Genomic DNA, 23,969 nt, shown 5'->3' with positions numbered 1-23,969 from the left:
AATTCATTATAAGAAAGCTATGTCTGGAAACCATGTATGGGAAGAGTCAAAATTGCTGAATCATGCTTTTTCATATCAAGTCCTTAAAAGAAAAAAACTGGATTCTACTGATATCTGAGGTAAAAATTCTATAGCAGTTATCTATAATACTCTTATCAAGGAGTAAGTTACAGAAGAAGGAATTTAGAATCAGAACTCAGTTTTTTGAAATAGCACTCAAACCTTAGAAAATTAACTTTACTGATTCCTGGAAAATGCTTATGTTTTAAAACACCGACTTTATTCCAATACTAACCCCCATCTGTACATTAAGAAACAAGCAGAACAGAAGTAAATGTTTTATTCTTCCAACTAAATTCCAGTACTACAAGGGCAGTAAAACAATGATACACTGGAAAAAAAAAATGCAGCAATAAACATTTGTTAAAAAGACTGATAGAATAAATAAAACTACCAAAAAAAAGAAAATCATATAAACCCACTCTGAAACCCCAAGAAGTCCTGGAATACAGAAATGCCCTCCTTCATTATTTCACAGGAAGCACTGCAGGCTACTTGCTTAATATTGTCCTGGGATTACATTCTAAAATTAGTAACTGGTTACAGCTTGGTTGTAGTGCATAATTAAAATCACACTAACTTCATCTGAAGTGTCATTCTACAGTTTTATTTACACAACCAGTGAAGGGCATGTTCTAGAATACCAGCTTTAATCCTTTTCAAACATTAATATAAGAAGCCAAATTGTAATGATACAGCAAAATGAGGCCACTGGTATTAATACAGGTAGCAAAGGTCCACATCCAGGTGGTACTGACATCAGGGAAATTTCCAAAACCAGTTGCTGCTGCCTAAGAGTGGTTGCCACTGACGAAAGCTTGAAATAACCTGTATTCACAGAAGGGGTATTGGCATTGCTGCATGTCATAATTGGGACCTCTTGCAACAACTCAACAAGGAACAAGGCAGCCCACAAATGTAGAATACGTGATTCATGAAACATCTAAAGGTGAGAAAAGGAAAATTAATGCAAAGTACAGGTTAGAATCCAAACAAATACTAGATCTTGATTTCCAATATTGCCCCTAGGTATTTAAGTAACCAAAAGACTTACAAAGTTATGCTGCCTATTTCCTCCATACATTTTCAGTAATTTTATTAAATTATCTTTTTGAGTATGAAAATAATTATGTCTTCTCCTTAAAAGATAGTCTTTTTCAGTTTATAACTTCAAAAGTGATACTTACAACTAGCAGGCTGTTCTCCGTATCGTCGCATTATTTGATCATGGGTAAACTTCACAAATGCGTCATATTGTTCTACAAATAAAGGTACATGTCAATTACATGACGTAAAATGCCTTAACATTAGAGCCAGATAAACTGAAAATACAAAACGTATAGTAAAACAATTCTAAGTTGAAACTTAATTACTTACATAACCTCAGTAGTACTAACAGTGTATCAAACAAAAAACAGCATGGAGCTTACTATTCAGGAAACCTAGGTTTTAGTCCAGTCACAGGACCTGACATACAAGCTAGGTGAGGTTTATTTATTTCCTAACAATTAAAAATAAGGGCTTCCAATAAAAAGACCTTTCTACTCTGAAAGTTATTGTGTGTGATCTATGAATGGCAACTGACTGCAATGAGAAGAAACAGGATTACAAAAGCTAACAAAAAAACAAATACCTAAAACCTAATGAGGTATCACAGAAAAAGCTGTTATACATCTAAGCAAATTCTCTTATCTACATTAATCCTTTAATTCCTTAAGAATCAAAAAGCTTATATATCTATATAAAAATTAAATCTGTGGCCAAACATTCTATTTATGTTACCATACATGATTTTATTTATTGCATTTAAATTATCAAATTTTAATGAATTTCGTTGATAACTAAAACACTACTGCAGTTTGATACTCAAATGACTTACACAGTGACAGCCAATTTGTTATTTTAAAATGTCTAGATTGAGGTCAAAGTTATGAAAGATATAAAGTCAAAAAATCCACAACCAAACTGAGGTAAACAACTAACCTCAGTTTTTAGTACAGGGTACATACTAATATTACTGCTGATCTACACGGCTAGCCAATACTCTCCTCCTGAGGTTGCCAAGGTGGGCCATGAGCTACAGGAAGGTTTATTTCCTTTCCTGAACTGAAATTTTCTCATTCTGAGAGAATATACTGCACTAGTGTATAGAAAGTGAAATTAAAGTACACGTAGGAAATAATGCATTTCTTACAACTGAATTCCTCGGAAACTCTAATAAACACATCTCATACCTGCAAGTTTTGTGTTCAATATTTCTTCATATTCTTCTCGAACTTTCTCTTCACGTTCTTTCAACAAACGTTCACAGATCATCCCAACCTGCCGTAGAGTAAATAAGGGCTGTTCTTTTTTTAATGGTGAGGATGCTGCAGATGAAGTCCCTATGTTCAATAAGGGCAAAAAAATAGCACTTGGTTTAGAGCCACGATAGAAAGCAGTTCTTTCTCCAAATGAAGAGATTTCATTTGGGACTCTTCAATGTTGATATAAAAGCATTTTCAAATCAGTTTTTGACCATAGCATTTCACAAGTCTTAAAACAGGACCAAAATAATAATTTCATCATCAAAACACAGCAAGATGTAATCAAGAGAAAAAAGTCTAAAGGTGAGTTGAAAACCTTTAAGACAAGCAAAGCCCAGTGGTCCACGCCTATAATCCCAGCACTTTGGGAGGCCGAGGCAGGACAGGCATTCAAGACCAGTCAGGCCAACATAGTGAAACCGTATCTCAACTAAAAAATGCAGGTTATAAGGAGCAAGTAAAGAGAGGAATAGTGGTGGTACCAGGACAAATACACAGAGCTAGATGAAGAAACAGTTGATAGCAAATGAGTGGTGTACCTGAATGTGTATAAAATACTTTTAGCAGTATTACAGTAGATGACTATGGCTAGTCTCATTCTGAGGTCTCAAAGATTAATTTCAGATATTAAGAAGATAGGAGGGATGTTTTTAGAAAGATTAGGGTACCTTAAGTGGTAAAGGAGGGACACATTTCTGAAGAAATCATTTTTTTTTGAGACAAGAGTCTTGTATTGTTGCCCGGGGTTGGAGTGCAGTGGCACGATCTCGGCTTACTGCAACCTCAGCCTCCCAGCATATAGTATTCTGTTAATTTTTTTTTTTTTTTTTTTTGAGACAAAATCTCTGTCGCCCAAGCTGGAGTGCAGTGGTGCAGTCTCAGTTCACTGCAACTTCAGCCTCCTGGATTCAAGTGATTCTCATGCCTTAGCCTCCCTAGGGGCTGGGACTACAGGCGTGTGCCACCACACATGGCTAATTTTTGTATTACCAGTAGAGACAGGGTTTTGCCATGTTGACCAAGCTGGTCTCAAACTCCTGACCTCAAGTGACTCACCTACCTCAGCCTCCCCAAGAGCCGGGATGACAGGCATGAGCCATTGTGCCTAGCCTGTTAATTTTTTTTTTAATAAAGGCTACAAATCATAGTACTTACAAGATGTCCACTCTAGAGATATATACAGGTGGTTGCCTCTGGTTAGCAGGAATCCAGGTGGTAATTTCTTGTCCCATTTTTTTTTTTGAGACGGAGTCTCGCTCTGTCCCCAGGCTGGAGTGTGTGGCGCAATCTCAGCTCACTGTAACCTCCACCTTCCAAATTCAAGCAATTCTCCTGCCTCGGCCACCTGAGTAGCTGGGATTACAGGCATGTGCCACCACACCTGGCTAATCTTTGTATTTTTAGTAGAGACAGGGTTTCACCATGTTGGTCAGGCTGGTCCCGAACTCCTGACCTCATGATCCTCCTGCCTCAGCCTCCCAAAGTGTTGAGATTACAGGTGTGCGCCACCGCGCCTGGCCTTGTACATATTTTTAAGATGTCATGCATTACTTGTATAAGTTTTTTAAAAATCAGAGTTTATAGTAGCTTAAATAACTAAAGGCAACTTGGACTAACTTTTCCCACTCTAAATAATAAATTTTATTAGTGAAAAGAAATGTTATTACCTGGTGAAGCTGGTCCACTAAGGAGAAATGCATGTGGCTGTGCATCAGAAGAACAACATGGATCCGTCTGTTGGAAACTTGTTTCTAAATGTCTTCTCTTCTGCATTCGTTTATACTCTTGTTTTATGTTGTAAAGAATTTGTTCTAAAAGAAAAAAAGTTAAAATTTTTCAAGATAAAAGCTTTCACATTAAAAAAACAAAAAGGTTGGCTTTCCAATGATTACTTAATATACCAATCTACCCAAAATATTCCTTTCAAATAATACCAGAAAACTGACATTCTGGTAGGAATTTATTTCAGCATAAATGGTGACATTCCCTTAGCACATACACACCAACTGGAATTCAGCTGTTCAACAGTATCATTCTTGCTAGGGGGGAGGAGAGAAAGCAATGAACACAGGCAACTGTTGTCACAAGAAAAACTATTTTGCTGAGAACTTTACTAAAGGTAAGAACCACTATTGACGGTTCTCTTTCAGCAAAACCTTCAAGTAGCCCTTTCCCAACAAAAGGTGGGTAAAACAGATACAGGATCAAAAAAACAAAACAAAACAAAAAAACCCACCTTTAGAAACCTATCCCAATAACACACATGTGCAAGGAAGGGGATGTGTACAGGGATATTTCTTTCTTTCTTTTTTTTTTTTTTTGAGACGGAGTTTCGCTCTTGTTACCCAGGCTGGAGTGCAATGGCGCGATCTCGGCTCACCGCAACCTCCGCCTCCTGGGCTCAGGCAATTCTCCTGCCTCAGCCTCCTGAGTAGCTGGGATTATAGGCACGTGCCACCATGCCCAGCTAGTTTTTTGTATTTTTAGTAGAGACGGGGTTTCACCATGTTGACCAGGATGGTCTCGATCTCTCGACCTCGTGATCCACCCGCCTCGGCCTCCCAAAGTGCTGGGATTACAGGCGTGAGCCACCGCGCCCGGCCCAGGGATATTTCTTAAAATACTATACCAGCAAAACTTCTAAGTCGAATTACCTATCAATAAGTGCACTGACTGGCAAAAATCAAGTTTTTCAATTGAAATAATGGTCAAAGAGTCTGTGAACCAAAACACTCAGATTCTTAAGAGTTTCAAACTCAAAGCTCATTTATTCATCATGTAGGACTATGACACTAACAGGCTTTTCCAATTGCCTTTAATGCCTTTATGCCTTTTCCAAGCCCATAAATAAGAAGGAGTGTGGGTATAAATAAGAAGGAGTATGTGTATTCAAGTACACACCAGTGAGAAGTGATAGTAGGTCAACAAAATGACAAAGTAGATAGGAACTAAAAAAATCATCATACATTAAATGGCCATGGCCAATTATTTTAAGCTCAATAAAACCTAAGAATATTAACAGCATTCTGAATCTTAGGGCTGAAAGATGGAGTGAGGCGGAGACCATGTAAAGTGATTGGTGTATTACAGGTCCTCAATAAATAAGAACCGCTACACTACAGTGCAATTATCTTGAACCACAATCATAGAAATGAGTAAAACTGTATCTGGCATATCCTTTAGGGTTATCTGAAGGGTTTAAAGGCAATTATATTTTGCTCTCAGAGAGAAAGTAAGCTTCACTCACATTCATCAGTTTCTGCTCAAAGCTATTATTATCCTGATCAAAAGTGCCATTCAAAACATCATAAAGTAGATTAAAAAAAAATCATAAAGTTTATTTATAATCAGGTATTTTAGGAGGTACTAGCTTGGAGTAACTTGACCTTAATATTTATCTTTTGTATGACTTATATACATTCTTTAATCACCATATAGCTGTTCTCAGATTTAGTCTTCCTACTGCTTCACAAGTCAACCAAAGCACAATTAAAATGTACTAAAAGAATGCTTGTATAATAACAACCTCAGTTTGTTCACTGAAAGCTAACCCAGAATTAAGATACAGTAAAACTTTTAAAAATTTATCTTTGTGAAACACCATACCATCAGATACTTAGAAGCATCACTAACAATTTTAAGGTATAATTTACAAATGACAAAATTCACCAATTTAAATTTAAGGTATAATTTACAAATGACAGAATTCACTCAGTACAATTCACTGAGTTCTGACAAGTACATACATACAGTTTTGGAACTAACACAACCATGATAAACAACTTATCACTCCAAAAACTTCTCTTGGGCTCCTCTGCAGTTAATTTACTACCACCATCACCACTCCCCTACTACAATCCAACACTCATCTGCAATTACTATATAGTTTTGCCTTCTCTAGATTTTCACATAAATGGAATCATAAAGAGTACAGACTTTTAGGCCAGGCGTGGTGGCTCATGCCGTAATCCCAGCACTTTGGGAGGTGGGCGGATCACAAGGTTAAGAAATCAAGACCATCCTAGACAACATGGTGAAACCCCATCTCTATTAAAAATACAAAAATTAGCTCAGTGTGGTGGCGCACACCTGTAGTTCCAGCTACTTGGGAGGCTGAGGCAGAAGAATGGCTTGAACCTGGGAGGCAGATGTTGCAGTGAGTGGAGACTGCGCCACTGCACTCCAGCCTGATGACAGAGCAAAACTGTCTCAAAAAAAAAAAAAAGAGTATAGACTTTTATGTCTAAACTACTTTCACTCAGTAAAATGTTTTTGAGATTCATATATGTTACATAAATCAGAAATGCCTTTTTATGAGTGACATACGTATTCCATTGTACGTATGTATATACACACATACATCTATCCTTTTTCCTGTTAATGGACATTTAGACTGTTTGCAATTTGAGACTACTACAAATATTCAAGTACCAGTCTTTGGTGGACATGTTTTCATTTCTCTCGGGTAAATACCTAGGAGTCGGAATGGGCTGCCTAATAATATGACAAATGAAGGGTTTTATTTTGCAAGACATCACGTTAAGCCATTTTCCAGAGTGATTTTGTCATTTTGCATTCCTACAATAAATATATTACAGCTCCAGCTGTTCCACATCCTTGCCAACACTTGATATTATCAGCTAAAGAGCTGGAGAATTTTTAATGCTATTGCCTGCACTGCTTTTTACATCTAATATGCAACTATGTCGTCCAAGCCACTCTGTGCCCTCAAATGCTCTAATACTGGTAACACATGATCAACAAGGTTATGCAGTGAAGGGTCCAATTTAACTTGGCCAAGCTCTCAACAGCACAAGTAGCAAACAGCTAACTGCAATGGCAAGCCTCAAACTCAATTTATTTCAGCCCAAGGATATAAACAATTTTGAAGCTGATAACTCAAATTTCCTCAGATTCAATATTCTACAACTACATTGCTAAGTTCAATCTAGATACTTGGCTGACGTGAGCTGCTTTCATACCAGGTAGATAAAGTCCTTCCATATATTAGTAAAGTACTTGTCTACTTAGTTTTAAGCTACTTAGATCTGGCCATCTCTTATCAAACCAGCAAGTTAACATTTTATCCAAGGCACGTGAAATATCTGACATTGTCTTGCCAACACCCTTTATAGTTCACTGAAGAAAAACAGGGTCCAAGCTTCACTTGTATTATCAGTTGCATATTCCAGTTTTAATAATGTAGCCTTCCTATTTGGCTTATGAGGCATAGACTGAATTTGCAGCAACCACTTAGAACAAAACATGCAGAGTTATCTTCATGACAAGCTACATCACACAAATGGCTGTATATTCTTTCTCTAAATCCTAAAAATTATGTCACTATTTACCAAAAAATACTGCTAAGCGGAAGCCATTATTAGCAAGTTCTATGACTAATAGCATTTTCATTCTCAAACCTAGTAAAAGACACTAAGATTGCTAATAAACTTCTCTTAGCAGGTAGGTGGTATCAATAAGCCAGCACCTATTCCTTTGGAATATTTTTAAAAACAAATTAGAAGGCCAGGTGCAGTGGCTCACGCCTGTAATCCCAGCACTTTGGAAGGCCGAGGCAGGAGGATCACTTAAGGTCAGGAGTTCAAGACCAGCCTGGCCAACAGAATGTAACCCCATCTTTACTAAAAATACAAAAATTTGCAAAGTGTGTTGGCAGGTGCCTCTAATCCCAGCTACTCAAGAGGCTGAGGCAGGAGAATCACATGAACCAAGGAGGCAGAGGTTGCAGTGAGCCAAAATCACTGCAATCCAGCCTGGGCAACAAGAGCAAAACTCCATCTCAAAAAAAAAACTTTGAGAAAAATGTGGAGAGAAAAGGCCTCTTTTTAGTTGCCACTGATTACTTAACAAATCCAGAACACCATGAATAAGGTCAACAGTATAAACAGGAAAAAGTAGTTATGGGAAAAAAGGCATAATGAAATTGACGGGGGAAGGATAAACAGCATCAAGATAGGACTGAGCAAAGCAAAGAACATAGAATTTGAAGCAACTAAAACTAAGTTTAAAGGAGAACAACAAAAGAAGGGGGTGGGGTGTCAAAGTATCTTTCTAGGGTCCATAAATTTAAGTTCCAAAAATCTGACATGTGAAACTAGAAACTTTTGCTCCAGACCCATAAAGCTTTACTATTTTCCTCCAGGCATCGTTACTAGATCAAACATTAAGGTTTCACTAACAGTTTTAAGTTTAGGTGTATGAGGCCCTTTTGTATCATTTTATAGACCAATACCATTTATTTCTCCATAGCCTTCTTTGGAAAACACAAAATGAAAGTGGACTTAGACAATTGAAACAATGGGATTAAAAAAGAAATCTTGAAAGTTTGCCAGTTCTAGTCAGGAACACAAATGATATGGAAAGCTTATACATAATTACATACAGAAAACTTGCAGTAGCCATTAAGACTTAAAACTAAGATACTGTAGGCCAGGCACGGTAGCTCATGCCTGTAATACCAGCACTTCGTGGAAGACCAAGGCAAGAAGGCAGATCACCTGAGGTCAGAAGTTCAAGACCAGCCTGGCCAACATGGTGAAACCCCATCTCTACTATAAATACAAAACTTAGCTGGGAGTGGTGGCAGGTGCCTGTAATCCTAGTCTCTTGGGAGGCTGAGACAGGAGAATCACTTGAACCCTGGAGGCAGAGGTTGCAGTGAGCCAAGATCAGGCCACTGCACTCCAGCCTGGGTAACAAAGTGAGACTCTGTCTCAAACAAAACAAAACAAAAAACTAAGACACTGATCCACAATAACAGAGTGATGTAGAGTTCTGAACTACATACTAGATATTGTCATGGCTACTTCATAAATTAAAACACAACTTGGGGTTGCTATGGAGACTCATCTTTATTAATTGGCTATTTTCCCAGGATCATCTCTTCAGAAACTAAAACAGTTCTTAGGTTCTCCTTGAAGGAATCTTAAGGACAATATTCTGATCCAACCAAGAGCTATGACCAGAAAGAATGAGCTGATGCCATTTTAAATTCACTTTAAAATCCTATTATTTCACTGGTATATAGAGCCAATGATTACTTATTTGAAATAAATGATTCAATTTGTTAAAACTCTGGTTAATATAAGTTTTACACTAACAGTTTCTGTTATACTAAGGGGACACATTAACCTTGTTGCTTTTGTTATGTAGCTCCGAACTACTTATAGGTATTTTCTCAAATAACTTACAAGCTATCAAAACAAAATAAAAAAGAAAGCATGGCTGCATGTGGTGGCTCACGCCTAGAATCTCAACATTTTGGGAGGCCAAGGCAGAAGGATCACTTAAGGCCAGGAGTTTGAGACCGGCCTGAGCAACAAAGCGAAAACTCTATCTCCACACAACATAAAAAACAAGATTAGCCAGGTGTGGTGACTTGCCCCCACAGTCTCAGCTACTGGCAAAATGAGGCAGAAAGACAGTTCAATCCCAGGAGTTCCAACGCTACAGTGAGCTACAATGGCACCACTGCACTCCAGCCTGGACGAGAGTGAGACCTTTTCTTTTCCTTTTTTTTGAGACAGTCTCGCTCTGTCGTCCAAGTTGGAGTGCAATGGCACGATCTCAGATCACTGCAACCTCTGCCTCCCAGATTCAAGTGATTCTCCTGCCTCCTGAGTAGCTGGGATCACAGGTGCCTGCCACCACACCCAGCTAATTTTTGCATTTTTACTAGAGACGAGGTTTAGCCAGGTTGGCCAAACTGGTCTCGAACTCCCAGCCTCAGGTGATTCACCTGCCTCGGCCTGATGAGACTCCGTCTTAAGAAGAAGAAGAAAAAAGGAGGCCAGGCGTGGTGGCTCACATCTGTAATCCAGCTTCACCAACCTGAAGAAACCCCGTCTCATTAAAAATACAAAAATAAATAAATAAAGGCCAGGCACGGTGCCTTAGGCCTGTAATCCCAGAACTTTGGAAAGCCAAGGCAGGCAGATCATCTGAGGTAGAGAGTTCAGGAGTTCGAAACCAGCCTGACCAATGTGTAGAAACCCCATCTACTAAAAACACAAAATTAGCCCGGCGTGGTGATGCATGCCTATAATCCCAGCTAGTATGGAGGCTGAGGAAGGAGAATTGCTTGAACTCAGGAGGCAGAGGCTGTGGTGAACTGAGGTTGTGTCACTGTACTCCAGCCTAGGCAACAAGAGGGAAACACTGTCTCAAAAAAAAGAAAAAAAAAAAATTAAGTCAGCCGGGCATGGTGGCACCTGCCTATAATCCCAGCTACTGGAGAGGCCGAGGTACAAGAATTGCTTGAACCTGGGAGGCGGGAGGCAAGGCTGTGGTGGGCCAAGATCGGGCCACTGCACTCCAGCCTGGGCAACGAGGGAAACTCTGTCTCAAAAAAAAAAACAAAAAACAGGGCAATAAATGGTTAAGGGGAAATTGAACTGCCCCAAATCCAAAATCCAAAATGTGTATGCTACAGAAACGTGGTTCCAAGGCAAAAGGTTCAGCTCCTATTCCAATTACCCAGAGCCACAGAGGCAAAGTAATGTGTATTTACCTGCAGAGTTTTTCACAAATAATTTACTTCAAATAAGTAGCACTGGCTATATAGTACCAGTGAAATGAAAGATTTTGCCCTTGTAGTGATTACAGTTGTTCCTTCTCCTGTAGGGAAAATAAATGAATGCGTTTTATACAGTTAAATATTACATAAATATAAATGTAGAACCTCAGCCACCTTGCAGAGACTGAGAAAGCAGACCGAGGACTCCGGTTCAGCACAATCAAGCTGAAGAACAACAAACCCATCTCCTATAACAACTTGTTCAGGCACCCCAAAAAACATTAGTATACCTGGGCCGGATGCGGTGGCTTATGCCTGTAATCTCAGCACTTTGGGAGGCCAAGGCGGGTGTATCACCTGAGGTCAGGAGTTCGAGCCCAGCTTGGCCAACATGGCAAAACCCCATCCTTCTCTTCTAAAAATACAAAACAATCAGCTGGGCATGGTGGCACATGCCTATAATCCCAGCTAGTAGGGGGTGCTGATGCAAGAGGATCGTTTGAACGTGGGAGGTGGAGGTTGCAGTGAGCCAAGATAATGTCACTGCACTCCAGCCTGGGCAACAGAGCAAGACTCTATCTCAAAAAAAAAAAAAAAAAAAAAAAAAAAAAAAAAAAAAAGAATTAGCATACCTGAAAATAGGAATTGCAAACTGATGACTCAGAGGCCAAACTCAGCCCCACAAACATGATTTTTTTTTTACAAACACATTAATTTGTGGCCATTTAAAAATTGGGTGGTTTTACATAAAAAGTCAAGACTTCTGACTACTCTTGAGGAAACTAGATAACATAGCAAAACTCAGCTGAAGATGAAAAGTGGCTGCTACCTTCTGGGACTAAGTTCTCGAGTGCTTCTACAATTTTAATGCACACAAAGATCACCTCCGGATCTTATTAAAATGTAGACACTGAAGGGTGGAGCTTAAGACTCTACATTACTTACGAGGTGATGCTGCTGGTCAGGACTGGAATTCACTAGTTCCCTCGTGCTTTAAATCATTTATATGTCTAGAACTATGGGTATTTAAGTTTCTAGCCCCTGTTTAAAAGAACTCTTTTTTTTTTTTTTAAAGATGGGGGTTTCACCACGATGGCCAGGCTGGTCTTGAACTCCTGACCTCAGGTGATCCACCCACCTCGGCCTCCCAAAGTGCTAGGATTACAAGCATGAGCCACCACACCTGGCCAAAATAACTCTCTTAATGTGACCATTTTTTAGAAAGTGGTTGGTTTACTACTGGGCATACTAGGGAGTGGAAAGGAAGACATTAGCAGCAAGTACAAAAATACCTAAGCTAACTTAAAATCATTTTGCCACCCTCACCTGAATGGTTTTTATAGTTCTAAGTTCATTGCTTCTCAGCCTATTGGCTAAGATCAAGTGTAATTCTAAGTAAGACATACCCCTCCCCAAGGGAAAAATATTCTGCAAATTAATTTGATTTGACCTACTTAGGAAGACTCATTACATGACATTAACCTATATACAATGATTGTTTCATCTCTCCTAACACACTTTAGAAAAGGAAATCTGTATTTGTCATTATGTGACTGAGGGTGAACAACTTCATTTACTTTATCATCATGACTGCTTTTTAAAAGAGGAATTAAGACCACCTCTCAGGCCAGGCACGGTAATCCCAGCACTTTGGGAGGCCAAGGTGGGCAGATCGCTTGAAGTCAGGAGTTCGAGACCAATCTGGCCAACACAGTGAAACCCCATCTCTACTAAAAGTACAAAAATTAGCCAGGCATGATGGAAGGCACCTGTAATCCCAGCTACTAGGGAGGCTGAGGCAGAAGAATCCCTTGAATCCAGGAGATGGAGGTTGAAGTGAATGGAAACAACACCACTGCACTCCAGCCTGGGCAACAGAGTGAGACTATCTCAAAAAAGACCACCTCTCCCACGATAAGGCACTGATTAGAAGTCCACATACTTCTTTTATTTATCCCATGTATTGTGTAAGTTTGTTGTGAACATTTAAAAGTCAAAAGATTTCACAACAATTTTGACTTCTGGTGGCAGGGGGATAAAAAGATCCAAATTAGGTTGGGTGTGGTGGCTCACACCTGTAATCACAGCACTTTGGAGGCCAAGGTGGGCAGATCACTTGAGGCCAGGAGTTCAAGACCAGCCTGACCAACACGGTGAAAGTCTGTCTCTACTAAAAATACAAAAATTAACAGGGCATGGTGACGCACACCTATAATCCCAGCTACTCGGGTGGCTAAGGCAGGAGAACTGCTTGAACCCGGGAGGCGGAGGTTGCAGTGAGCTGAGATCACACCAAGGCACTGCAGCCTAGACAACAGAGCAACATCCCATCTCAAAAAAAAAAAAAAAAAAAAAGTCCAAAATTTCCACAGCTAGAACTAAAAAAGAATGGTCCGAACTGAATATTTAAATTAAAGAGACATCTGTAAGTGGAAACTCAAGTCAGGAGCAGGCATGTGACTGCTTAGGGAGCTATTAAGTGAGATAAGCATGGAGCTAAAAGCAAGGAACTAAAGAACTGCTAGGTTTAATGCCCAGGTAAAGAAAACAAGAACCGCTAAGGCATGGAGGGAAACTATAGTCACAGAAGAAAAAAGTATTTCAAAAAGAAAGAAGTCTGTCGGCAGGCACAATGCTGAAAGAAAGGTCAAATAAGGGGACTGATTGAGTGCCATAGAAGTCACTGATGAACTGACAGGAGCTGCTTGAAGCATGTCAGGAATTGAGACTGAAGAAATGGAAGTAAACAGACTATTTGAAAGCTCTTTGAATCTGGAAATCTGGAAGATATCTAGAGAAAAATGAGTATGTTTTTTTCTTTTACTTTCTCATGGAAGGCTTGGGAATATATAAAGCTAAAAGCAAAGATACAATTGAGAGAAGAAAAAGGGAATAATCAAGAGGACAAGGTTACTTTAGAGAAAAGCAGAATCCTTCCCTCACTGTTACTAAAAAGGACAGGCACAAATGTCAGTTGTGTTAGTACTAAAAACAATGAAAAACTGTGATTTGATGGCAACTCTTCTTTCTGTAGAAGGCAAGTTTATTCATTGAAAGGCAAAACTGCTGGTCAGTAAAAGTCCCATTTGAGGTTGCCAACTTATTGTGACTGTTTCCAGCACTTGGCTCTTAATTCTCATAACAACCCTAAGAGGCAGATACTACTATTATCATGCATACACTTCCTGAGATGAGAAAAATGTTAGGCTCTGCTTCAATGTCTTCTGAAAGGAACATGGCTCAAACATGGCAGAGCCAAGTTTGGACCTCAGGGCCCAAATTCTTAACATCTACTACCCTCTCCAGTAGTATACTACTACACCTAGTGAAAATTCTATTAGCATCTAACTTTAAAATAAATCACAATAGGCTGTGTGCCGTGGCTCATGCCTGTAATCCTAGCACTTTGGGAGGCTAAGGCAGGCAGATCACCTGAGGTCAGGAGTTCAAGACCAGCCTAGCCAACACGGCGAAACCCCATCTCTACTAAAAATACAAAAATTAGCCGGGCATGGTGGCACACGCCTCTATAAAATCCCAGCTACTTGGAAGGCTGAGGCAGGAGAATTGCTTGAACCCAGGAGACAGATTGAGGCAAGCCAAGAATCATGCCACTGCACTCCAGACTGAGTGACAGAGACTCTGTCTCGAAAATAAATAAATAAATATCACAATGAGGAAAGTTAATTTTTAGAAAACAGGAATTAGAATAGAGAAATCACTACTATGTATAATTGATACTTTCATACACCAAAACTTCAAAAAAATGTGATTGTCAAGAAGGCAATAACCAAAATGAAGCTTAACTCTCATCTAACTAGACCCCTGAAACAGTGATCACTAGCTATAAAAAAAACTGTAGAACCTCTTCATGTTATATCCAGAAATGTATAAAAAGGATGCTTCAAGAGTCTAACATGCCTCCTCTTAGGATAGGTAGTTACATCTAACCCAAATACTTTGTCAGTGTTTTAAAAATGAAGAACTGGCCAGGTGCGGGGGCTCACACCTGTAACTTTGGGAGACCCAGGTGGACGGATCACGAGGTCAGGAGTTCAAGAACAGCCTGACCAACATGATGAAACCCTGTCTCTACTAAAAATACAAAAATTAGCCAGGCGTGGTGGCACGCACTTGTAATCCAGCTACTCAGGAGGCTGAGGCAGGAGAAATGCTTGAACCCTGGAGGCAGGGGTTGCAGTGAGTCAAGATTGCACCACTGCACTCCAGCCTGGGTGACAGAGAGACTCCTCCATCTAAAAAAAAAAAAAAAAACTGAAGAATTATTCCAACTTGGTAGGTCAGCATTTCCACACATGTACAACTGATTACCATGCCAAGCTCTGATAATGCACTATTTTACCCTGGGCTATAGAAGATTGTTACAGTAAGCATAAAGTCCCCCACTCTGTCATAGCAACTAAAATCTTCTATACTTTAAATCAAGTATACCACTTAGAAAAGTTCTTCTAGATAATCGTATTTTAGTGTGAGGAACAAGGCAATCTCCTATAATACAGTAATGTTTGAAAATGGCTTTCGTGGCCGGACGCAGTGATGCATGCCTGTAATCCCAGCACTTTGGGAGGCCAAGGTGGGCAGATCACGAGGTCAAGAGATCAAAACCATCCTGGCCAACATGGTAAAACCCTGTCTCTACTAAAAACATAAAAATAAGTCAGGCATGGTGGCACACGCCTGTAGTCCCAGCTACTCAGGAGGCTGAGGCAGGAAAATTGCTTGAACCCTGGAAGTGGAGGTTGCAGTGAGCCAAGATCACGCCATCACACTCCGGCCTCACAACAGAGTGAGACTGTCTTAAAAAAAAAAAAAAAAAAAAAAAAAAAAAGGCTTTCGTCAAACTTAACTGTACATTCTACTCTTCATTTGCTAATCAGTTCAACAAAAAGAAACAAAAAAATAAACTTCCAAGTCCCTCCCTCTCATTCCATCTAGTTTTGAGTTTTCTAAGAATTAACATTAACAGACATGAAAACGAATGCTAACCAAAGTGAGAATATACATCACATACCGAGACAATTTCAGAAACTTAAGTCAGTAAACAAACTTTAACGCTTTAAGGGAAAAAAACTACTTTTTCAAAAATGTGATTTAATCAATAACCCAATTTCAATACTCAGGCTGTCAAAAGGGAAATACTAATGTGAAAAAGTTAATAATTAAAATAGGTCTATTGATAAAGCATAAGTGCCAGCTAATAGAGTATCAACAGTGGCTGCTCTATCATTGACTCTCAAGAGAGACTCTTACTCTTCTTTGCCTAGCCAATACAGTATCTGGAACTCAAATGAGGTTATAAGGGTTTGAACAAGTGACTTCTAGAAGAGGAATTTAAATGTTTTAATAATGTTAAGAAAATCCAGCTACATGAAAAGACCTAAAAAATTGAATCGAAAAGTTGTATTTAATGGAAAGATCACAATGTTAATAAAATCACAATATCACTAGTATATCTCAAGATCACCTGCCTACGACACTTGAGACAGATAAAAACTAATGACTTAAGATTTTTTAAAAGAAAAGCTACACTCCAAGACAAACTAAAAGTATATTATTACGAGCTGCTCTCTTAATGCTATAAAGTTCACCACCCAACAAAGCCTATCATCACAAGAAATACTACAAAAATCTGTCATACTGTAAAATTCTATCAGTAGGCCCAAAATAAATATTAAAGCTGACAAACTGACATACATTAGAATTTTAAATAACCTGCAAGGATTTCCTGCTTAATATAGCTACAATATCATCTCATGTGAGAAACTTGCTATAACAATTTAAATCCTTTAGACATTAAAAAAATTTAGATCATATTAAATCCTGTAAAACCCTTCAACATGTTTCTTCCAATGAACAAATTATCTAATAGAAAAATTCTTACACATGGGGCTACTTAAAATATCATAATTTATGTAATCCATGTTTCTCATCATTATCCAGAAAAATGAATACTGAGAAGTATACTTAAAGTGCCTCAGAAAAGTATTATTCAAAGTCTTAAACTAATTGCTGTATTTGTTACAACTCATTTGAATCACATTTTTTATCAAAAATGTTACACATGACAATGTCATAGAACAGTCTAAATAGAAAATTTGGTATAGAATTACAGGATAAAACTGAAATTACATTTTTTTTCAACCACAGCAACTCTTGGGAAATGTCAAGACTTGATTAACTCGACAAATAAATTTAGCATTTTAAAACTATTTGTGATAAGATATTAAGAGGGACAGTATGGCAGATAAGAATAACTAGAGGGCTATTTTCAAGCCACCATATACAAGTCTCATATGACTCATCCTAGTGCTCAAAATTCAAGACATTCCTGTGAAGTCATGGCTACAGTGAGACTGTTGCTGATAGGGGGTATCAGCATACACTATATGTGCTACAGTGTATTTAAATAGTGTATGTTCAGAAAGCTAAGAAATACTGGAAGTAAGCTGAGTTCTACAATCCTGAAGTCAGCAATAAAATTAAAGATGCAAATCCATTTGTGAAGACTTCTTTAACAACTTCAGATGCCTAGTTGGTTTTTGATAGGCTTAAATAAGTACTTTCTCTCATACCTTTTTGAAAGCAGGTAGTTTTCTCAAAGGCAAGAAATTCCCTGCAGTTTCACGTCTGTAGAGAACATTCTGTGAGTCAACAGTGCTAGGCATGGCAATAAATACAAGGACTACAGGGACCGCAAATTGCTGGTTAACTAATTCAGTTACAGGTACTTGAAAATACCCACTCCCACTCCCAATACTATGTAGTTTCATGAGGCAACTATCTAAGAGGCCCAAACTTAACCCATGCTGTATCACATTCTTCTTTCAAGAGGAGAAAAATTTCTTTTCAAATAGGAAATATACTCAAAACTGGGCACTTCCACTGAAGCTTTTATTCTCAATCTTTCAAAACGAAAGCTTTCTATCACTATCTTTCTAGGTCTATCAAAACACTTAGTAGAAAAAACCTGCTGGGCACAGTGGCTCAAATGCATAAACCCAACACTTTGGGAGCCCAAGGTGGGCAGATTGCTTGAGCCCCAGGAATCTGAGACCAGCCTGGGCAACATGGTGAAACCCCATCACTACAAAAAAAAAGTACAAAAATTTGCTGGGCTTGATGGCACATCCCTGTACCCCCAGGTACTTGGGAAGCTGAGGCAGGAGGATGGTTTAAGCCCAGGAGGCAGAGATTGCAATGAGCAAAGACTGTGCCATTGCACTCCACCTTGGGTGACAGAGCAAGACTCTGACTCAAAAAAAAAAAAAAAAAAAAGACCTGATTAATATGTACTATATTCTTTTTCCTATAAAGCCACTCAAAAACTGAAGAAATTTATTCTCCTTTACGCCTCAAGTTATGGTTCTGTGGCAACTATAGTGACTAGTACCTTCCACACCAAAGAGGGGCTAACCTCTAATCTAGCCATGTTTACCCTATGTATTGCTGTGCTCAAGTTACGCTTTATTTTCCTACCAAAAAAGAAAAATAAAAAGCAAGCTGGGGGCAGCGGTTCAGGGGCTCAGGCCTATAATCCCAGCACTTTGTGAGGCCAAGTCACGTGGATCACCTGAGGTCAGGAGTTCAAGACCAGCCTGGCCAACATGGTGAAACCCCCTCTCTACTAAAAATATTTAAAAAATTAGCTGGGTGTGGTGGTGAACACTGGTAATCCCAGCGACTCCTCTAGGTGTGAGAATTGCTTGAACCCAGGAGATGGAAGTTGCAATGATCTGAGATAGCACCATTCACTGCACTCCAGCCTGGGCGAGATCCTGTCTCAAAAAATAAAAAAAATAATCTTGATACCAGTAATGAATACAATTGCAGTTTTTAATGGCCATATATACTCACAGGATTCTTAAATGCATAATTCATAGAAATATGAAATAACTGCAGCTACATACGCAGTCCTAAACAGAATATCAGGTTTAAGATTCGAAGTACAAAGACCATTAAAAACATTTATTTGCCAAATCCAATGAGAAACCAGGAGCAACTTAACAGCTGTCTAAATAACCACAAAATACTAAAAAATACTTCTGGCTCAATATAAATGACATCTGAAGTGAGATGCTGCCTCCTCCAACAGACATCTCATTTGTTTGCCTAGAACCATTTATATTTCATTTCAGCCAGCTGGTGTCTCCGTTTGCAGGCACACATCAATGTCTGGTGAACAATCTATGTTCCTGTAAATCCTTCCCCATTCACAAGCTGTAGTTTCCATTTTTAATGGCAAGTTTCCAGCAAGTACAATGAGTTCTTACAAAGGAACTTAACTCTTCACAGAATTCAATTCCTAAGGCAGACTAGAGTAATGGTACCAAGCCATAAACAATGTGAATTAATGTGCCTAACAAACTCACAAATACGTTAACAGTCACAGAAAGGTATCTTCAGACCATTCATTCACTACATAATAATGAAAACAATGTGTTGGATTTGACTAACAGTCTCTCATAATGCTGCGTAATATTTTGGTTTTATTAAAATAATTTCTTTTGGGAATGTCATGACAACCTTTTGGCTAAATGGCAATATTATGAGATGTTTGAAAAACCAATTGTAAATAATACTTTGAATTGGTTTTCAACTAACTTACCAGGATATGTACTGATGCAGCTACTAGAGGCATTCATTTCCCCAATCATATTTAATGCTTCTGCTCCCCCTCTCCCCTTACTTCCACTCATCACTTTTCCTTTCCCATACCATAAGCTTCACTGCTGACGCTTCACAAGAGGGTAAGCAAACTAGTTCTATAAACACCAGAGAGCAAATATGGAGTTTTGGGGCAATACACTCTCTGCGACAACTATTCAACTCTGTCATCATCACCTGCAATGAACAGTACTTTAAAAAAAAAGAATGAGTACAGCTGTGTTCCAATAAAATTTTATTTATGGACACTGAAATTTGAATTTCACATAACTCTCATGTGTCACAAAATAATTTTTTTATTCTTTTCCAACCATTTAAAAAATGTAGAGAACATTCTTAGCTCTCAGGCTACATAAAAATATGGCTGTACTTTGTCAACCAACCCTTGGCCCTGGACAGCATTTCTGAATTAAAGTAACACTTAGGGGTCCGAAAAAACAGGTTTGGGATAGCTGTGTGTTAAGGAGCCCCTAAAAAATTCCTAATGCCAATTCGCATAATAAAGGCTCTAAGCCCTGCTGTTAAGAAAGCAAGCTTAACTTCCTTCAGCTCAGCTAGTCCTTCCTTTTTCCTAGTATTAAGTTGCAACAGTTGGAAAAATACTTAAATAAGTCAAGTCAAACTTTGGAATCACCTTCCTGGAATGACTGAAATGATAGCTAAGGTTTAAAACAGACATCCAAGTTCCTAAAACTAATAAAGCCACAATATGACTTCAGCTATGCCATCAGAAACTTAAACTGTAAGTATCTAGAGGAGAGCAATGATAAAAAAAAGTGTACACATGCTCTGAAAAAAAATTCACTTTAGTATATTTTAACTCACAGATGTGAAAGGAAAACAGAGTTCCCACAAGATCACCAATCTCAATTTGGTAAGCCACTGTCTACTTCCAATACTAACTCCTCATTTTAGTTAATGACAGATGGGTATTCACTCCCGTAAAGTTGAAGAATAATCGGTGATGAAATAGGAAGCTAAAAATCAGGTGCTTGAGAAAATTATTTCCAAGTTTAGTAACATCAAAATTGGGCAGCTCTTTGACACCTGCACAACACTGCAGCTCCCATTATGACATTACTAAAAGCACACAGGACCATACCCCAAATTGGCCATATAAACAAAGTCAAATTAAATTACATTTAGAATGTCATTCAAAACTACAATTTACAAAATGTAACTTTATCAAGTCAAAACTTCAATTTTAACTTGTTTTCTCAAGTCAACTTCTTACAAAGATATTCAAATTAGTTAACTTTTAGCAGACTCAGAATCAATTACAATGTGATTTTAGGTTTCAGGATATGATTAAACTTCCAAAGTAGATGTCAAAAAAAAAACAAAAACAAAACAAAACAAAACAAAAACCATCTTGCAGAACAGAATACCAGCATTTTGGAAAATGAATGTGAATCTGAATCAGCTGGCTTAAACGATTTCAATAATTGCAGTCGTTTTACTATGATATGATAGTCCAATTAATTTAAACTTGAGAAAATATGGAGCCAACCATATTAGCCAATGCTACCAATATGCCAATGAAAAGACAAGTTTACAAAGGATCACAATTCTTTCTGAGTAAGTGCCCTTTAAACGTGGGGGGAACATGTTATAGCCCCCACTGGTTTACATACATGCCCGAGATTATTTTGGCATTGAGATATATTACTTTAATTCCCAAACCTAGCACTGTATTAACTTTCTCGACTGAAATTTATTGCTGGTTAGCTACTTCATGACTTTATTTTGAAATGGCCTTATTAGTTAAGTACAGATTCCATTTCCATTTCTAATGGTACCATTTCACTAAAAGACAAGTTCCAAAAATGTCAACCACCAGTAGCTCATTCTTGACGCTGGTTTCCTTTTTTTTTTTTTTTTTTTTTAAAGTAAAGCCTAATAATTAATCAACGAATGCCTTTTCAAGCTAATTAAAAGATAGCTTATAAAGGTCATTAAATAAATTTATCTGAGAATTCCCGGGAAAACTCTCTACAACTCTAAAACAGTATGTGCTTAAGTTAGATCAACTATTTAATCAAAAATGGTAGCTTGCGTATTCGAGGGTCACTCCACAGATTTAGAAACTGTTTTAAAATGTGACTTAAAAAAAAATTAAAGTCAATTTCAAATGGAAGTTACAAATACAGAGGTATATACTTCACTTTTTAAAGCTAATGATGAGACATTTACATCAAGCTATGAAAAGGCTTTGTCTAAAAGATAGTATTATTACTTCAGATTCACATAGGAATCTTTGCATGCTACACACAAAGGAAACATTTACACTTCAAGTCCACAAAAGCCTATCCTAGGACTGTGCCAGGGGCACACAAGGATTTCAAAGTACAGAAAAAACTGGGCATACGCATGCCTTACAAAGCAGCCAAAAGACATTCCCCATAATCTCCCTCTCAGGAAATGCTTCAAAATGAAAAGCAAAAGTCTGAAGTCCCTCGGAATCTTGGGTTGATTTCTTCATTATTCTCAAGGCTAGGTTGTTTTCTCCCAACATACTTTGTTGGGCAGAAATAAAGCATTTCTAAATAAAAGCAACTCCTCAGCCCCAATTTTAAATGCAATATGCTTATTAAAAGTTCAAGATTTCTCAAGGTCTAGACGTATAGCGTGATCCTATTACAGTACACGGGAAGAGCATTTTCTTTGTTGTTGACCCTGCTAGGGAAACAGGTCTTGACTCAGCCAAAGTGGCGTTCTTGTGGGTGATTAATGACAGGCCTAGATCTCGCCCCAGTGACATCCATCCCCACTCCCCACCCCCACTATACTAAAATCAGCCATGTCTGAACTGGAGGAGGGGCTGTTGCCTCGCCTCAAACCACCCAGTCCCAGAGTTAATAGCTGCAACCAATCGATTACGACAAGCACACATCAAGACTGGGGTGAAATGTGACCCCTCTCGCCTAAATTTATGAATAATACAGCCCTCTCTGATCATTTCCGCTGGGGCTCTAGCGACTACGGAAACAATTCTAATCATTCGGCCCAAAGAAAAAGATGTCCCTGTTCTACCCAACATTGGCAAGGCAAAGCCCCTACCCACCTCCAAACACGACCCCCCTTGACATCAGGCCTTTTCCATTGTGTCTTATTAGGTCCTCGGGCTAAGAAATGTGGCCACCCAACTACTTTGCTAAGAACGAGAACCACAGTCCGGCACCCCCACCCCAGGGACCCCTGTTCCCTCGACCACCCCGGCGGCCGCGGGGCCGGGTCCCACCTGTGGTGAGGCGGGAGGAGACGTCGCCGAAGGGGGACGGCTCCATTCGGAGATACTTCTGCGGCGAGGCGGCCGCAGCCGAGAAGGAGGCGGCGGTGGCTGCGGCTGCCGACAACGGGGAGGCAGCGGCCGAGGTGGGCGCCGACAATGGCGCACATCGCCTCCGCTTCGGGGACGCCGGGCTCAACAGCGGGTCGAAATCCAGAGTCCTTTTGAGAGTGGCTCCACACGCCATGGCCCTGGGCAGCTGAGGCGCCGGGCTCGGGTGGGGTCGGGGAGGGGTGACGAGGAAGAGGGCGAGGGAAGGGGGGAAGAGCGGGAACTCGAGGAGAGCCTACCCGACGGGCTCAGGAGCCAAGCGGGTCGCGAAGCGCCGGCTACGGGAAGGAGAGCCGCCGCCGCCGCTGCCTCCGCGGCAGGGGCAGTGGCCAGGGACAAGCCGGGTGAGAGCGGGAGGGGCGGTGGCGGGCAGCAGCACACGCCAGTCGCGTCAGGGGGGCTCTTCCGCCTCCTCAGGCGCGGCTCCCCCGGGAGAGGCTCCGGACGCCCCCGCCGTCCGCTCGAGCTTTGCGCCGCGCCTGAGGCGCTTCTGTGCTGAGATAGATCCTTTCAGAAGTCGGAAACAGCACCGTGGGGTGTGAGGCTGGAACGCAGCTCCTAATATGCCCGTGTACGGTCAGTAGCTTGCGAGCGGAGATCGATGCAGAGCGATTGCGAGGTGGCTGCGGCAGCAGGAGCCCAAGCGAACACGTCCAACCGCTTCCCCCTCCCCCGTAGGACTCTCCCACCCGCCGCCGGTCCCAATATGGCGTCAATAACAACGCCGCCGATTCAAATCCGGCGGCCTCAGAGCGCGTGCGCATGGGGGCGGGCCAAACCCAGAGTGCATTTTGGGAGTTGTAGTTTTGGGCTGCGAAGAGGAATCGGCCTGAAACGCGGGAAGGGAGGAGTCACATAAACTACGACTTCCGTCATGCAAGGCACGCGATTCTGAGTTCCGGGTTGGAATTTAAATCCCCCTACACAGCTTGAGTGTAAAAGGAACTAAGCAAAAGAGAAAAAAGAAAAGATTCTGACACTGTGGGAGATGGAATAGCAAACCCGTGGGGAAAGCAACCTAAACGACGTAGAAATCTTTTAA

The 23,969-nt window shown here is 39.9% G+C and overlaps 1 protein-coding gene across 1 annotated transcript; it reads right to left on the bottom strand.

Annotated features, from left to right (window-relative positions):
• Positions 1-324: 324 nt before the first annotated feature.
• On the bottom strand, positions 325-23,649 carry AKIRIN2 (akirin 2). Its single transcript, XM_003922949.4, has 5 exons — positions 22,829-23,649; positions 4,034-4,177; positions 2,295-2,444; positions 1,248-1,319; positions 325-1,003 (listed from the first exon to the last, which is right to left on the bottom strand). The coding sequence occupies exons 1-5, from the start codon at positions 23,061-23,063 to the stop codon at positions 993-995; spliced, it is 612 nt and encodes a 203-aa protein (XP_003922998.1). The 5' UTR covers positions 23,064-23,649; the 3' UTR covers positions 325-992.
• Between the last annotated feature and the right edge of the window lie 320 nt (positions 23,650-23,969).

This window comes from Saimiri boliviensis, chromosome 4 (assembly GCF_048565385.1).
Source record: "Saimiri boliviensis isolate mSaiBol1 chromosome 4, mSaiBol1.pri, whole genome shotgun sequence".
NCBI classification, from domain to species: domain Eukaryota; kingdom Metazoa; phylum Chordata; class Mammalia; order Primates; family Cebidae; genus Saimiri; species Saimiri boliviensis.
This window is presented reverse-complemented; position numbering and strand designations above follow the sequence as displayed.